Source organism: Cebidichthys violaceus, unplaced genomic scaffold (genome assembly GCF_023349555.1).
Source record: "Cebidichthys violaceus isolate CVI_PGR_0920_01 unplaced genomic scaffold, fCebVio1.0.p SCAF_9, whole genome shotgun sequence".
Lineage (NCBI taxonomy): Eukaryota > Metazoa > Chordata > Actinopteri > Perciformes > Stichaeidae > Cebidichthys > Cebidichthys violaceus.
This window is the reverse complement of record NW_027176975.1, coordinates 11,398,947-11,415,849: the sequence shown is the minus strand read 5'-3', so window position 1 is coordinate 11,415,849 and position 16,903 is coordinate 11,398,947. Positions and strand designations below refer to the sequence as shown.

Here is a 16,903-nt window from a genome sequence, read left to right as displayed (position 1 = left end):
CCGGGAGCCCCTGTACCCTCGTAAATCACCTGCCTAACAATGAGCCTTAGTTAACCCCCTTCCCTCCTCGATCTTCCCCTGTCTTCATCCCTCGCCGTGCCATCAGGAACCTTCTCTCCTCCCACAAACACCCTAATTACATTGGTGTGAAAATGCCTCCTTTGTTTATCTTTGTATGCTACACAATTCCTGTGCCAAGCTACACCACTTTTCTCTGATATTGTAGCTTCATGGAGCAGCCTGCAGAAAAGTCACCTTTAAAGTCTAATGTTGGTGCTTGTTTCGCATGTTTTCTGATGGAGCACCTAATCGTGTTATGTAGCAGTTTGAAGGTTACTTGGTCCTCTGGTGTTAAGGCATACCATTTTTTTTTTTTTAATTGATCAGCGTCTATGGCTGGTTGTCCGTCACAATACTGATTTCCAGGTCAAGACTTTCCTTAATTTCCTTAAGTGACTTCTTGAGCTCAACTTTCATAGCTTTTTTTCCAGGACCCATGCACGATGTCCATTGAGTCTGTGTTTCAGTGCATTCGATCTTTGTTTGTAGTAACATGTTTGTTTCTTTGTCTTCGCCCTTGTCTTGTGTCCGGTGACGTGTGTGAATTGATTTTTAACTAATTAATTACGCAATTTGCCACATCTTCACACTACTTCTTCTCAGGGTCATAATTAGCAGGGCTTGTCTTTATGTTAATATTATTATTAATACAAACATAACATGACTTTTCCTTCAGTGTCAAAAGAAAACATTCTTGACCTGCAAATATTTCTGCTTTTTAGAGGTTGTGGTGGAAGAGGTTTCCAACCTTTTTTCACGTGTGACCCCTGAACATGATGCAATATTTCCCTGTGACTCCTTGTCACGGGTTGCATGTCTATAATTTATGAGTACTTCAGTCAAAGACTATTTTTTTCTTCTCTGATTGTTTCATCTGAATTTTCAGAAGCCTGAAGAGGTAAAGCAATACAGTATTTCATGTGAAATGTGCAAAGATTGTAGAAAAGTCTAAAAGATTAACATCATTTTTCTTATTTTCTATCTGTCAAAAAAAAACCTGTGCAGATCCAGAAGCCCAGGTTGGGGAGCAGACCTGGGGCTCTGGTGGAAAAGTGGATTGTCCAACAATTGTGGGCATGTCAAGGTCTCTAAAGGCAATGCAATCCATTTACAAATCTAATAAATGTTTTAAACATTTAAAGGGCTAACCCCACTTGCTTCTTGTTAAACTTAAGCAGAGCTGTCATTTATGTTCTAGGTTATCTTTTATTCAATCCACTTCAACATTAACAGTCAAGATTGAGGCGATGGCCCATGAATCACACTGCTAACTGCTCAAGGTGGGGAGTGAGTGTCTGCTTGGTCCAGGGTCTAACATGGAAGGACAGGAATTTTTACTCAAGGTTGGGGTTGTGGAGACAAACAGGGAGAAAGAGGTTTGAAGGGGAGGCAGCCGAAAAGCCTTTTGTACTGTGGGCTATTTATATTCCTCTGGGATGGCTCAAACATCCATCCTTCAAATCAGCCCCGACGCTGTTGGACTTAATGCCTGTCCTGGTGCACCTCCCTACCATTTGATCACAATCCATTAAACCATTATGCTCACTAAAAGCACTAAGAGGAGTATCTGAACACTGCTCCCATTTCCTTCACCAGACACCCTCTCTGTGTACTCGCATAGGTGAACAGAGAAGCTCCATAACTTTGAAGGGCACTGCCTTACTCTGAACGTTTCTGGAAAATGTACTTAAAGATGACCATGGTATTCTGAATAGACTGTTTACTTGGTCTAGTCTAAGTTCAGAGACTAAATTATAGCACATGTGTTTACAATAAAGCCCCTCACCTTCACAGCGCCACCAGAGGAATGTGACCTCACCCTTCCAGTGTCCAGCAGGATAACCAAACAGGGCTGATGCTGACCCCTTTCAACTGGCAAAAAACTCAATTGAAAACAGACTTTGTAGTCGGGCTGGAGGTGTTCTTCAAAGCCTTGATTTAATTATCCTCATGAGTTTAACATACTGCTGCGACAATTTTACTACATGACTTACAAGCATATAAATACTCATCAAATGAGGAACAGAATTGGCAGCCTTGTTTTGGGAGGTGTGCAGGAGTAAATTCTGACTTTATTGGACAGAACATTCCTTGAGACTACAAATGCCTTAATGGCAAAAGGGACTTAGTGCTGAAGGTTTCTTTTCAATTTCACCCCAGTGAGTTCTTTAATAAAGGTTACTACAACGTGCTGCTCTCCACAGCATAAACTGAAAAACTGTTTCCCATATTGTTGTCACTCAACAAATACATGCAAATACATTAGATGGCCTACAGATCTATTGTTAATTAAAAAAAAATGCAAGTAGACTTGAGTGAAAAGTGTTTGGATACCAGAGTTGCATTCACAATTCCTGGAAAGCTCAAGCTCTGCATCTAAAAAAACAGCTAAGGCAGTCCAATCAGCTATAGTCTGAAATAGTCCCCTAAAGACCCACAAACTAAATAATAGATGAATCAACTCCGAAGGGGCAGCTTTAACCCTCAGCTTGGTACTTTACCTGGAATTAGCCTCAAATCTAAGTCCTTGATTTAATGCTTACAGAAGGAAACATCGGGGTATTTGCAAGTTCCAGTAAATCCTCTCTCTTCAACCTGCATGTGCATTGGAGAGATTATCAGCACGTGAATTCTTTGCATCAGGCGTATGTGCAGCAACAGTAGGTGGTATAACGATGGACTGTATATAAGAAGCAGAGGTAGTCATCGTAACATCACCCGCATTGGTTTATGGACTGCCATGTTGAAGCCTTGAGTTCGGTGAGAGAGTGACGTAGAGAGTCACAGTAAGCCCGCCCTAAAGCATACCCCGCTATATGGTCTGTTTTATTCTAAAAGGGACTAAATGAACATCCTGCTGTATTGAATAAGACTTGAAACTAGCAGTTGAGACCATAAACTCAAGTTTACAATGGGAATAAATCAAGTGAGTAATAAATACATCATTTTCTCATAGACTTCCATACAATCAGATTTCTTTTTGCAACCGGAGGAGTCGCCCACTGCTGGTCCGTAAAGAGAATGCAAGTTTTGAGACCCTTCAGCATTGGCTTCACTCGGCAGAGCTGGAGGTTGCTGCCTGGGTATACGATCAGATTGGAGCAATTCAGTCAGAAGCGCACACACTTCAATTGACTTTGCAATCTGGCTGACTGTATGAGCTCTGCCATGGCCCAGAGGCTGATTCACATTTCACTGTTGGACAGACTGTAAAAAGACTGAACATCACAGAGTCTGGAATTTACAAACCTTTGCTGTTTTGTGTCATAGAGTTGCACACACACACTTTGTCAAAAGATCATGTAAATTGTCATAAATTGAAGCCAGGCTGTGGAGCCCTCTTCATATTTTGGTGCAGTTGAAGACGGTGATATGTTGTGTGAACTGTCTGAGTGTCTCAGAGTGATTCTCTTAGAGAGTGATGGTTAATAGCGCAGGAATGTGTGAATAGCTGGGCTGGGCACTGCTCTCAACAGTCCTCTCTCCAAGGGCCTCGTTCAAGCTGAATAATGGCATATATACCAAGCACATGTGCCATATATGGTAAAAAAAACACTTTAACATTCTCAAGTTGAATCTCAATTATAAATGCAGATGACCGTCATCGCTTTTGTCTATTAATTTCCGAGCAAAATGACACAACAAGCAGGATTCCTGAAGCTGGTCATCAGATGCAGTGGCTGACAAACCTGCCAATAAACTGTGGATCATCACCCAACATGTAAACATATTCTGAGGCATATGAAAAAAAATTTACCTCTGAAAGGAGTACCAGTTAGATGGCCCATCTGTCAACGAGAAATCTCAAAAAATAGAAAAAGAGTCACTCATGAAAATTGGCGTGAAGGTGGGTTATCAGGTCATGGAACAACTAATTAAGTAATAATTTTTTTATGTGTAAAAGTTGATGATTTGCTGCATGCTCAGACTGGTTCAGATTCTGTAGTTTGTCCCTCATTCAGAGTCCCAATTATGCGTGACAAGATGAAAAAACTAAGAAAAGCCTAATCCAGTCATAGTTGAATTAAAAACGTTGCTGTGCAATCACAGTATTGCAACATAAAAACAGAAAATAGAACCTTTTGATCTAAAGTGATGTCATTTTAACAGAGCTTTATGTCCCTTAATGGAGGGAAAATTGCCTTTTTGCGAGACAAAAGCCCCCAATAGATTGGACTCTAATCCTCTGCATCGCTGAGTAGCCATTTTGCGAGGGGAAAATAAAATAAAACATGATAGTAAGACTCATTAGATGAGGGCTTTTTTGCAAGCTGTGCCATTGTTAGAATAAACAGCAGTCAGCCTGTAACAGAGCACATCATCCTGGTGCTATAGATTCTCACACATAACTTATTTTTTTGTCAAGGCCCTTACACTTTGCAGTGATTGCCTTAAAGAACTTAGAGCAGCAAAGTCAGTATTATCTTTAAAATCACTTTTTTTTAGTAGACCTGCTTTGTGCATCGTGTAATATTTGTTGGAACTTACTGACCTCTTTGTTAAAGTTTGAAGGTAAAGTAGGGTTTCCAAAGAAATGTATTCTTGGCAGAGTTGAGAAGCTTTTGAAGTACTGTTCAAAATGAGATGCCATTAAAGTCTCCTTTGAAACTGAAGATTATAAAAACATAATTTTTTTTGTACCGAAATGCCATATATACATACACAAGCTGCTCCTGCCTTCATTCTGCGTTTGGAAATACTTTTGCTCCTCGCGCTTTCTCGCTGTGTTTTCCATACATCTGGCCTCTTGAATGGAAGTAAAAAAACCTGATTTTAACAGATGCAGCTTTATTGGAGATGTCTGGCTGTCAAAGCACGCCTTGTTGCTGAACATTAACCTTTCTACCATCTGTTTCACGCCATACGTCCTGACAGAGTAGAGCTGACTTCAGGAGCTTTGAGTGTAACTCCTGGATTATTCATACACCTTGTACATTTATGGTACAAGGCCCAGGCGTGGGTTGGATATACTCAAGAGAATATTGCTTTCTGACAGTAGCAGGTATTTCTGGAAACTGTATCACCAACCTGTGATGTTGAACTCATTCCAGGAATTATTTTTAAAGGACATGTTGAATATACTGTTTTGAATATTCAGTTTACCTCAAACTGTCCTGTCTATTTTTACTTTATTTTCTGTGTGTTTTACCTGTCTGCATATGAAAAGAGCAACAGCATTTTGGTTGTTTTAGTTCTCTGGGTGGCAGTGTCTGTTGGTCGGTCCACAACTTTGTTTCAGACTGAAATATCTCAACAACTATTTGATGGATTGCCATGAAAGTTAGTACAGACATTCATGGTCCCCAGGAGATGAATCCTAGTTGCTGATCCCCTGATTTCTTTCTCTTGTACCGTGATGAGTTTGACATTTGTGGTTTTGAGTTAAATGTTTTGACAACTATTAAATGGATTGCCATGAAATTTCCTGTCCCGCTCGGGATGAATTGTAAAAACTTTGGTGATCCTTTAACTTTCCATCCAGCAGCATCATGACATGAAAAACAAACCAACTAATGACATTCAGCTGTGGTTTGTGTTTATTGGTAAACAGTAACATTTTGACATGCTAAACCAAGATGGTAAAGGGAAACAGTACACCCACGGAAAATTTGCATATTTCCATTGTAAACATGTTAAGCATAGAGTGGTGCTTTGAGCCAAACACTAACGCTAAGTACAGCTAACCTCACTGCTATGTGGCAGTAGATTTATTGTGTTATTTGAGTCTAGATGGTTTGAGATTTGGCAAATGTTCCATAAAACAATAATCACAACATAAAACTATGAATTTGGACACCGGCAAAACACTCATGCACAGAGGAAATAAAGAGTACCGCTTCTTTTCTAATCTGCTCCCATGAGTATACCAAAGCACTTAATGGATTTTTAAACAGGGTTATGAAACTCACTCAGTGCTTAAATGGCTTAAATGGAATGTGATATTGCAAATCACATAAGCGAAAGTAATGCACCGCAATATAAGTTATAAACCTTTTGTTTAAAACCACTTTTTGGAGGTAATGTTTGTTGGATGAATTCTTAATGGTATTGTTGAAAGTAAATAGTAAATGTAATGGTGCATGGTGGGCAAGTTCTTTCATTAAGAACAAATGGAGCAGTAACATTCACATGAAATACCAGGCTTGTGGAATGCGAAACCTCAGCCATTTCCCCTCCGTTTGGGATTTCGCCTTTCTCTGTTTTCTTTTTTTAAGTCGAGTCATTCTTTTCCTCCTTCTTCCTTTTCCAAACGTCTCTCAAAGTTGTCCTTAGTTAAGCTTCAATTTACGTTAGTAGATTAACATTCCTTGACAGTCTTGGTCACAGTCATAGATATTTGAATGTGAATTCTTTCACGTACGTCCCACCCCTCCCTTATATCAAGTGCAGTGAGAGGAACGGGACAAAGAGGTGAAGAAAGGGAGCTGTGTGTGTGTAGGGTGTAAAAATGTGCAGCGTATTGGGTGCCTTTGCCTCAAAAGGGCCAACTTTTGTTTTTTTGTGAGTGAGCCCCTTTCCCCCCCACCTCCTCTTTTTTTTTCCTCGTCTCTCTCTGTCTATGCCAACAAGGGGGAGGGGTCGATGGATTGACAGACGCAGCTGGAGTGCATAGAGGGAACTGGTCCCACCCCACTAAAGATGCCAGACATGGACCCAATGAGAGAGAGAGAGAGAGAGAGAGAGAGAGAGAGAGAGAGAGAGAGAGAATGAGGAGGAGAGAGAGCTGCTACACTTCCAGCTCCTGCTGCCTGTCTGGGAACCCCCCCCCCCCCCCCAGCCCCTGAGGTTTTTGTTCTCTCTCTGGCTAACTTTTTTTGTTGAGTGAGCGTGTGTGCGTGCAAATGCACACAGTTAGGTTGAGCTCCATTCCTATTCTTGGACCTCTGCTTTCGTTAGCGAGGGGCCATTCTGCTGTGGGTAACGGCCGCCTTTGCCCCTCCATCTCTTTCTATTCCCTACATATGTACAGCATCTCTGGAAAAGAGAAAGCTGGGTCCCTTTTTTTCAGCTGTGTAAAACCAGCCTAAAATAGCCAGGATTGCACTGGATGTAGGTCGATTTTACTTTCAAAATAAAAGCATGACTGCTTCCTCAAAAGAGCCCGTTGCAGTTCACATTTGTCAACCAGTCTGCTTTCATGTCCTATGTGATATACAGTATATTATACTGTATATAAAATGTATAGAGTATTGGATGCCTTTGCCTCAAAAGGGCCAACTTTTGTTTAGTGTGTGAGATGTTTCACTGAATATACTTGGTAGGAATACTTTATTATACTATAGGTCTATGTGTTACCTGTAGACCTTCAATATGGCCAAAAGCATTATGCCACTGTTTTGGGAGAATGACCTGGGCTTATACTTATAGCAATACAAAAGTTAATAATGACATTTTTTTTTCAATTTGAGTAAGCTTTCATTTCAAAACACACAACTCTCTCGAGTGGCATCAGCAGTTTTGTACAAAATCACATCTCCTAGCGTATGATCATAACTGTGCCGTAACCTAAAACAGACCCTTTTTTGTCTGCCATATGTTCGGTTACACACAATGTACTAGGCTAATCGCTACTACAGTATATTAACATCAGCTATTATATGATTTGTAAATCTTTGCTCTGTTATCTTGCGGAATATGGTTGTATGGTTGGTAAGACATAGATTATGGTTGTTTCAAATGTAAGCCAACCCTTGTTTTGTAGTTGCTAGCAGCTAATGCAACACATCCGTAAAGCTGACTTTTTGTGGGCATGTGCAATAGTTGTGCTTTTATTGTGAAAGGCACATCGCCCCACTTCCGGTACTCCTGTCGCTAACTCCGTCTGGCTCGACACAGCTGAGCAGAGGATGGCTGCCTGCGTCTGAGCTGCTGCCTCTGCGCTCACAGAGGGAAAACTCAACGTCAATAGACAAGGAAAGCGCGAGGAGACGAGAGGAGGAGAGGAGGGAAAGGAGTTCTCCAAGACCAGGAAATAGTTGTCACACATTTATTTCCCCGGGAGGTTTTTAATTCTTGTCTGGAGCGAAGTGGGGATTTTTAGACCATGCCTGCTGAAGTGAAACAGGTTAGTGTTGCTGTGTCTGCCGGTCTCCTCTCATCGTATCTTCAGCCTCTGTGACTCGTCTTGTCTTTCTCCTCCTCCCAATTGTTCCACTCATTGTTTGGATTTTGTTGCATTCCTAACATTTTTTTCCCTGGATCATCACTCTTTATGTCTTTTATACAGCTTTTTTTTTTAACCATAGCCCTTCCCGAGATTAACACATGAGAGCAGCTATTCTCAGATTTATCGATGTCCTTCAGAAGGATAGTGCGTGTGAGCGTGTAATAATGTGTGTGCACGTATGGATGTGTGTATGCAATATGCATGAATGGAGGCGGCTGCATGACATCAGATACAGTAAGGACGAGTGAGTACTTCTACCACTTAGTGACCATTTCATGCTGTAAATAGTCATGACCATGAGATATGTTTAGTGGTGGTCCTGTGTGTGTGTGTGTGTGTGTGTGTGTGTGTGTGTGTGTGTGTGTGTGTGTGTGTTGGGGGGCTTGTCTTGCAGGAAAGCAGTGCTTTGACTGATGAGTTCCCTGACACATTCATGGGCTCAGACATGTCAGTGCCACCTATAAGAGCGGCTGGTGTGATCATTGGACAAGCAGTGAAGTATTGGAAGTTTGTCCCCGATCAACGCCAGCGACGCTCTGAATGAGCCCAGGCCAGGATTTACAGCCTGCTATGGGCTGCAGTGCTAAATGTGTGAGAGACATGGTATTAAAGTCTTTTGTCTTCCACTTGCACAGATTCCGCAGGAATGTGCTGTTGTTAGCTCTTGAGAGTGTGTCTGTGTGGGTGTGTTCGTACCAGACCATGATGTGCATACATTATTGGAAGTGTTTCCTGTGTTTGAAGCGCATCCACAGGCATCCTACACCATCGCAACGCTTTTTTCTCCCCCTCCGCCGAGCTTGGCAGCGCTCAGAAGCACAAAAAAGAGGAAGAAGACAGACATCCAAAAAGAAAAAAAATCTGATTGAATAAGGTCAACTTCCCATCAGCGCCGCTCTCCTCCGCTGGGCTGAGAGGGGTGGAGTTACACATTCCCTGTTTGGCAGACAAAAACATTCTGTCAGCTCTCCACGTTGCTCTGATAATAATACATTAACAGTTGCCCCCATGGATGAGTGCCACCAGATAACTGAAAGGAGCCTCCGCCAAAAAGAGAAGCCTTTTTTTCCTCTCCCTCACACACTCTCAGTTCTTTCCATCCCTTGGTTTTGATAAGTTTGAAGGCTGTGCACCAAGTGGGAGAGTCGATGGATCAAAAGCAGGGCAGCAAATGTTGCCCGTTAGAATCCTTGCTTGGATTATGTGAATGGGATGAAATGCATGTCAACAACCTTGTGTCCGTGACCCCCTTAAGACCGAGATAGTTGGCGTGCTTGGGGGCAGGACGGCATCGTGGCGTGACCTTTTTTAACTCAGCTGGACATTCCTCAGCGAGGGAGCACCTGCTTGGGCAGCGCTGTGTGGGAAAGGCGGTTCAACGCCTGTCAATGTCACACTTAGCCATATATGGATCAATGTGGATCAATGTGTCCATGCTCTTCTCCTTGCTTTTGCTCAGTTATTGCTGACAGGATGATAGAAGAATAGATTGGAACAGACGTTGAACCTCTTAGCTGCCACATCTTGCAGTGATATTCCATGCTGCACTCTATATATGTCCTTCTGGGTGTCCAATAGCTTAAAGACAGTTTTTATACTCAGAACAAGAATGTAGATATCAAGGGAGGAGAGGAGAGAGATGCTGATCTGGCATGACCTCATCTTAATGCTGCAGCAGAGCTTACGGTAAATGAGTTTTAGCCCACTGAAGATTACTGCATAGCCCTCAATTAGTGGGGGAGCCTGCACCAGACCACGTCTGAGTTAAATATAAATGCTCCTTTTTATTTTAAAACTCTACACCAGCAGGGTATCGCCCCAAATCCTCAGAATTTAGTTGCAGCATCTTCCGCTCATGAAAAATAGAAAAACAAATTTGTCGTGAAGGAGAAAAGAAAACATTATGAATAATCCAGCAGTCATCATTTTTGCCAAGGTCTATAAAAAAAAAGACTTTACTTTTCCCCCGCAAACAAGAAGGACCCGTCTGAATAACAAAATCATTCATCAGTGATTCAGAAAAAGGCTAAAGGAGGTCTTGTCTTCAGACTGCGGGTTACTGCCAGATTCTTGACAGCCAGCTCCCCTCCTATCCGATGATATTTGATTTCTTACCAAAATTAAAAAATCCGTCAAACTTTCTTTTTCTGTGGGGCTGTTTTTATTTGACAGCCCGACCTTCCCTGCATACTCCTTCCCGTTCATTTCCTCAGGCTCCCCTTTTGTGACTGCACAAGATGTTGTGCAGATCAATATTTGAAGACATGTAGAGCATGAGGAGGGGCTTTGTTTGGGGGAGTGGAGGCCATACAAGAATAGTGCCAATGACCGGAAAACATAGCTAACATCAATAGCTGTGGAGACTTCGTCAATGCAAGGGGCATTTACGGGGGGGGGGGGGGCAGGATGGGAGAAGAGGGAGGGGGGGATGGGTCATGAGTGAAGGCGAGAGGGTTTCGGTAGAGGCGTGATCCTATGGTGGTAGGTGGCTGGTGACACCAGATGGCCCTCCCACCACACAGCCTGGCCATACTCCCCATGTTTCCCATACCGTTCCCATGACCGCCCTTACAGCCTGACCCGTGACACAACATGGCTTGACATGTCACATTATCTGCCACCATCCGCCTGCCGGCCGTCCTGCCCCACCGACTTCTCTCACTGGATGCCTGTTTTTGGTTTTAAGTAACCTGAACTGTATCACCATGTGAACAGCTGAGACACCTCAGTGTGTGCACCTTCACATGATCACTACTGCTTCAGCGTATAAGAGCTCAGTCTAATAGTTTGCAAATACTTCTTTGTGTATTTGTTCAACTTTGATGACAAAATCGTGTCATCATGCATGGTATTGTAACTTGTCATTCTCAATATGAAGATTTTTATTACATTGTTATTTTAGAATATTGTATCTGTTTGCTGTTATCTACCACAGGGCTGCTCCCTCTTTGATGATTAGTCGATTCAATTATTTATTACCAAGAAACTTATTAGCACATCTCTGTTGAACACAAGATTTATAGTGGTTCAGTTGTGTGACTCTTTCTGGAGAAACTCTTTCTTTGGTTGAGGACAGCCTTAGTATGGTATTCTCTAAATATTAAGCAAAAATGTTCTTCCGGCTTCTTTTATTTGTTCCTTTATTTATAGTATTTGTTGCATTTCTCTGATTCATGTATTGAACATTTAATTTATTTTGTTGACAATTTATAGACGAAGCAATTAATTAATTCATGGTAGCAGCTAATTTATTTACTAATTATTTCATTATCGAGTAATCAGCAGATTATTTTCTTGATAATCCATTAATTGTTTTATCAATGGACTGTAAAAATGCTCTTTACAATTTCCCAGAACCATAATACATATTTATACTGCTTGTTTTATCCGACCAGCCGTATTAAATCAGAAGGCATTTAGTTTACGATCATAGAGGAAGAAGAAAACCAATATTCACATTTGAGAAGTGTGAATCAGTGAATTTCATTAATTTATTAGTTGGCCATAATTTCAGCTCTAAACCAGATTATTTATGGTCCAAAAATTGACAATGAAAATTATTATTGCACCCCTATTTTATAGTGCATATTGTGATAGTCGTATACCATATACCACACTAATCCAGACAGCTGGTCCACCAAGTGGCTTCAAACAAACACTAAGAAATATGTGAAATATTTGACCGCGGGAAGTATTACACTTTACTATACATAGTCCACTGTACATTCTTGCTCTGTATCACATGAACACACCCTCAGGTATTTGGTGTTTACTCTGTGGTCGTGTTCTGTGGGGAGCATTAGGGGTCTATGCCACTCAACCCGTTGGTACTACAGATCCCCCCCCCACCTCCCCTCTGCTTTGGCTTCCCCTCTATCTGTCCTAACCCATTTGGCTGGCTGACAGTGTGACCGACGCGGGCCCATGCACTCGCTCACTCACTGTCTGACCACTGGCGAGGACCATAATGCTCTCTCAGCTTTCATCATCACGCTGATGGAATTAAAAAAAAGGGTGAGTGGCAGTAAATTGGAAGGCTTGAGGGAGGTTGGAGATGGATGCTTTCATGCTGCTATGTTTGGAAACGGCAGAGGGGAGAAGAAGCGGCACATTAATGAGATGGCAGCTCATTATCTTGCTAGAGCTGTTGGTTGTTTCTTTTACCTATTCAGCATTACAGCACGCCGGTTATCAAAAAATGTGTGCAGGGTGCAGAGATTGTGAATCACGTATGGATGCATATATTCATACGCATCCTTGAAGACGTTACATTGTGTTTCCCTGCTTCACATTTTGCATAATGTCCAATCACTTGTTAATGACTTGAGTTTGTGCTTTTCCTGCTGCCAAATACATTAAATTCTCCAGAGGTGAGGTGTGAAGATGGTGTCAGCCCGCTCTTTCTTCAACACACAAATGCGTGCGCACACACACACACACACACACACACACACACACACACACACACACACACACACACACACACTTTAGGCTACAAAGGAACATCAATTGGATCCCCGACTTATTTACTCACTGTTTGTCTGCAGGCTACGGACAGGATAGCCCCGTTTATAAGGGAGTGGGATTCTTGGTTTCCTTGGCTGTGTTCAATAAACACCTTTCTATCTGTGCTGCTGGAAGCCAGCAACAAGATCCATGTTTTTTCGATCAGGTAGATAAGAAAGCCACTTGCCTCAGAGAAAGCAGAGGCGGCTCAGTCACACAGGCTGACCAGAAAGCTGGGGAAGTAGAACTCGCTACACTTGAAATAAAGCCACGCTTGCGGCCACATCAGGGCTGTAATCGTTGTAGTGACAATATTTACATGATGCTCTCCTATCCTAATAATGGTGTGATTACACAATGGCAACAATTTGTTAATTACACAACATGACGCTCTAATTCAAGAGATTTAAACAGCACTCTCCTGTCAGGTCTGACTATCCTTGATACAGGAGTGGACTGAGCAGGGATGCTGATCATGTTTTTTTGCTTTAATTTGAATGGCCAGGATCATTAAAAGTTATAGTTATTAACAACCTTTCACACACATTTTCAAGTTTCTCCTTGGGTTTTTAGAGGGTGTTAGGTTCTCGTCCGGATGCTCTCCTCGTTATATCTACGACATTACATTACATTACATTACAGTCATTTAGCAGACGCTTTTATCCAAAGCGACTTACAATAAGTGCATTCAACATTGGTAATCAAAAGAACTACTAGTCACCAGAAGTCATAAGTACATTTCCTTTTCCAAACAAGAATCTAAGAGCATGAAGCAGAGCATAACTCAGAGCCAAAGTACAGTGCAGAAACAAGAAAAACAGTTAGTGCTATAAGTAATACGAATACAATAAGTGCTAAGTGGAAGGCTCAGGGTAGCACTTCCTGAAGCGGTGGTTTTTCAGCCTGCGCCGAAAGATGGGCAGCGACTCCGCTGTCCTGACGTCAGTGGGAAGTTCATTCCACCACTGTGGGGCCAGGACAGAAAACAGGCGTGACCGGGTCGATCGGCCGCCAGGACCTCTGAGCGACGGGGCAACCAATCGCCCCGAGGCAGCAGAGCGAAGTGGTCGGGCGGGGGTGTAAGGCTTGACCATGGCCTGGAGATAGGAAGGAGCTGTTCCTTTCACTGCCCTGTAGGCTAGCACCAGAGTCTTAAACTGGATGCGAGCTCTTACAGGGAGCCAGTGTAGAGAATGGAGAAAGGAAGTTGTGTGGGAGAACTTGGGGCGATTGAACACCAGGCAAGCTGCGGCTTTCTGGACAAGCTCCAGAGGTCTGATGGCCGACGCCGGGGCTCCGGCGAGTAGAGAGTTGCAGTAGTCCAGGCGGGAAATGACAAGAGCCTGGATGAGAACCTGCGCCGTCTCGTCAGTCAGGAAGGGACGAATCCTCCTGATGTTGTAGAGCAGGAATCTGCAGGAGCGTGTAACGAATGAAATGTTTGCCGAGAATGACAGTTGGTCGTCCAGGGTCACACCCAGGTTCCTCGCAGTCCGAGTTGGCGTCACCACGGTATCATCAATGGTGATGGACAGGTCCCGGTGCGGGCAACCCTTCCCCGGGAGGAACAGTAGCTCAGTTTTGTCTAGGTGCAAAAATGCGCTGCAATGGCAGGCAGAACCCTAATATTAGAAAAGCAAACTTGAATATTAAGATACCGTATGTTGAAGGAACTATACAGTCAACAACACGCAGCTAATGCATGGGGACTGCGAGGAGAGGAAGTGTATGGATGACCCATAAACAGGTGTCTAGTATAATATAATGCAGGACAGTGAAGGTACAGCCATTTCACACAGGAGACGTGAAGATCTAGCGATGCACGTTCACCCCGAGACTGATTGTATGAACAAATATTTTGATAATATCTATTTTTAAAATTTAAATTGCAGTTAATCATTGGGCCTACAGCACCCTCACTTCCCACGCCGATGGGAGGGTCACTTCTTCTTAATGACCCAACCTGCGCGTGTGTGCATGTGCCTGCGCACATTCTCCGGTGCATAAACTTGTGTTGTGTGTGTGTCTACATGTGTCTGCGGTTAAAGCTGCAGATGTGACAGTTCTTTGGGCAGCACCATGGACAAATAACGACCCCGGTGATCCTTAAAGTTAGTGATTGATGACACCGTGGGCGGCAAATTAAAATTTTTCCAGCATCATAGAAAAACAGCTGGTGAGGTGATTGCTGATGTTTTGAAGTGCTGTAGCTGAAGTTGATCCAAATTGACGACCAGACTGGACCGTACTTGTCACTGTACTATTTTGATTGGAAAGATTTCCCCCAGAGGAAGAAAAGAATCGTCCAAGTTTATTAGATGGACTGCAGAAACAGAAACATTACTCAAGATAGCCCATAAGATTAATGTATTAACTGATAAGATACTGTATGTGTGATTTATCTTGAATGGAACATAAGACCATAAAGTGTCCATGAAGAGCGTACATGGGGAAGTTCTTTCCTCTTAGTCCTTCCTTCCTATTCCCTCTCTTTTTCTGCGCTGCAAGCTGGGAACACTGGTGCCACCCAGACCTTCAGTCCGAGAAGAGTCTGGTTCTGGGGCCTTTACAAAAGAACCGAGGCTTCTTTTACAGTTATGTATAGTTCATATAGGCTCCACCCCCTCTGTCCTGCAGCTGGGGACCTCTTCGAGGGGCCCTGAGGGGGAAGGTCAAAGTCCTCATAGAGCTTCCCTCAACCAGAAACGCAGGAACAAACGCCTCCCTACTTCTCCCTTTCTCTTTTTAACCCCCTCCGGTACCATCCAGATTGTACTACGTGCAGCACAGCCGTGGGGGCTGGGGGAGCTGGCCCAGGCTCCTTTTTGCATGTTTAGTCTGGAACTTTCTTTTGAGGGATTAGCCCACTTCCTGTCTCTGGGCCGGCCACGAGAAGCAGTCGTGATGCCGCGTAGAGCATCGATCCTCCATCATCATACCATCTGTCTCATGCAGCCTTTTGGGATTAATGATTCCCTCTGACAGCTCTTTAGTAGGGCTCTATCAGCTCCGACTGACCATTCAGATTATGCTGACATGTGGCAGTACGAGGAGCTCGCATGAGCCATCTCCGGTTTATTTAGTTTAACTGCTGTAAGGAGTCATCACAGTCTTGAGTGTTTGAGAACTGAAAGCCATGGCAGATATTTTTAAATGGAAGCTACCAGCTAAATGTTTCACTTACTTTTATCAAACATTTTATTTGTTCAGCACACTAATTCTGTCACAAAGCTGGAGAAATGTAGTATCCCACTGTGCAGTGTATATGAAGTCTGTGTAAATTCACCACACTCAGTCTTTTAATTGACACATCAAAAAACATTCATCAGCAGTTGTTGGAATCATACTGGCCAGAAACACTCTGTGACCTCACTAAACAAAATCAATCATAAATCAATCATTCATATTCTAATTATGACAATTCCACACAAATGTCTAATAGGATAAAATGATGAAGTGATGACATTTTGAACAGACATGGATGTAAATGTGTACTTGATGTACTACGGAGGCATGCAACCGCAAGGCGGTAATTCTTTTCTTTTTTTTTCTAAAATTGGGATTCTGTTGACTGGATTAACTGTGATTATTGCTTTAACAAAAGGCTCATATTATCCCATTGTATGTGGAAAAAAACAGTATTCATCTAACCATTGTAGATCCATGTTTTGCTTACTCAGAGCTCAGTCACAAAGCCTGTAGGGAGTTTGAACTGAGGACTGGCTGTTAGTGACCCGCTGGCGGTTGAAGTGCACTGATGAGGTCTGGCACTTCATTAGAATGCTGCTCTGAACCTCGCAAAGCACAATAGTGGCTGTTACTGCTGATGGCTGGGATCCAGGGAGAAAAATAAAAGAGAAGGATGGAGGGGGAGAGAGTGAGAGGGAAAGTCCAAACCACTGTAAGCTGACCGGCCTTGGGGCCACACAACCCCTGCTACACACAACCTCTGCTGTAGCAGCCACAGCTCCGGCCCCAACGCTGCCTGCACACAAACATTATGCTAACCGGTGGCAAGAGTTCAGCCAAACCAGGCGCAGAACCTCCTAAAATGGGAAAGATAAACGAGTTCCTGGCATTCTCAACGCTGCCAATTCTCCACGCAGACAACGGTTTGCATAGTTCAGTGGTTTCTACAATAGAGGCATCCAGACACTGGGCCGGCTGTCA

The 16,903-nt window shown here is 43.0% G+C and overlaps 1 protein-coding gene across 11 annotated transcripts in view; it reads left to right on the top strand.

The window, feature by feature from the left end:
• arvcfb (ARVCF delta catenin family member b) overlaps nt 1-16,903 on the top strand; it is a 210,177-nt gene that overhangs the window by 90,420 nt on the left and 102,854 nt on the right. The window contains exon 1 of one of the 11 annotated variants that reach the window (XM_068703430.1): nt 7,909-8,125. The exons of the other annotated variants lie outside the window; for them this stretch is intronic. Within the exon in view, the coding sequence (XP_068559531.1) occupies nt 8,105-8,125 (21 nt within the window). The 5' untranslated portion in view covers nt 7,909-8,104. Of the gene's footprint in view, nt 1-7,908; nt 8,126-16,903 lie in introns of those variants that run through there. 11 annotated transcript variants of the gene reach the window in all.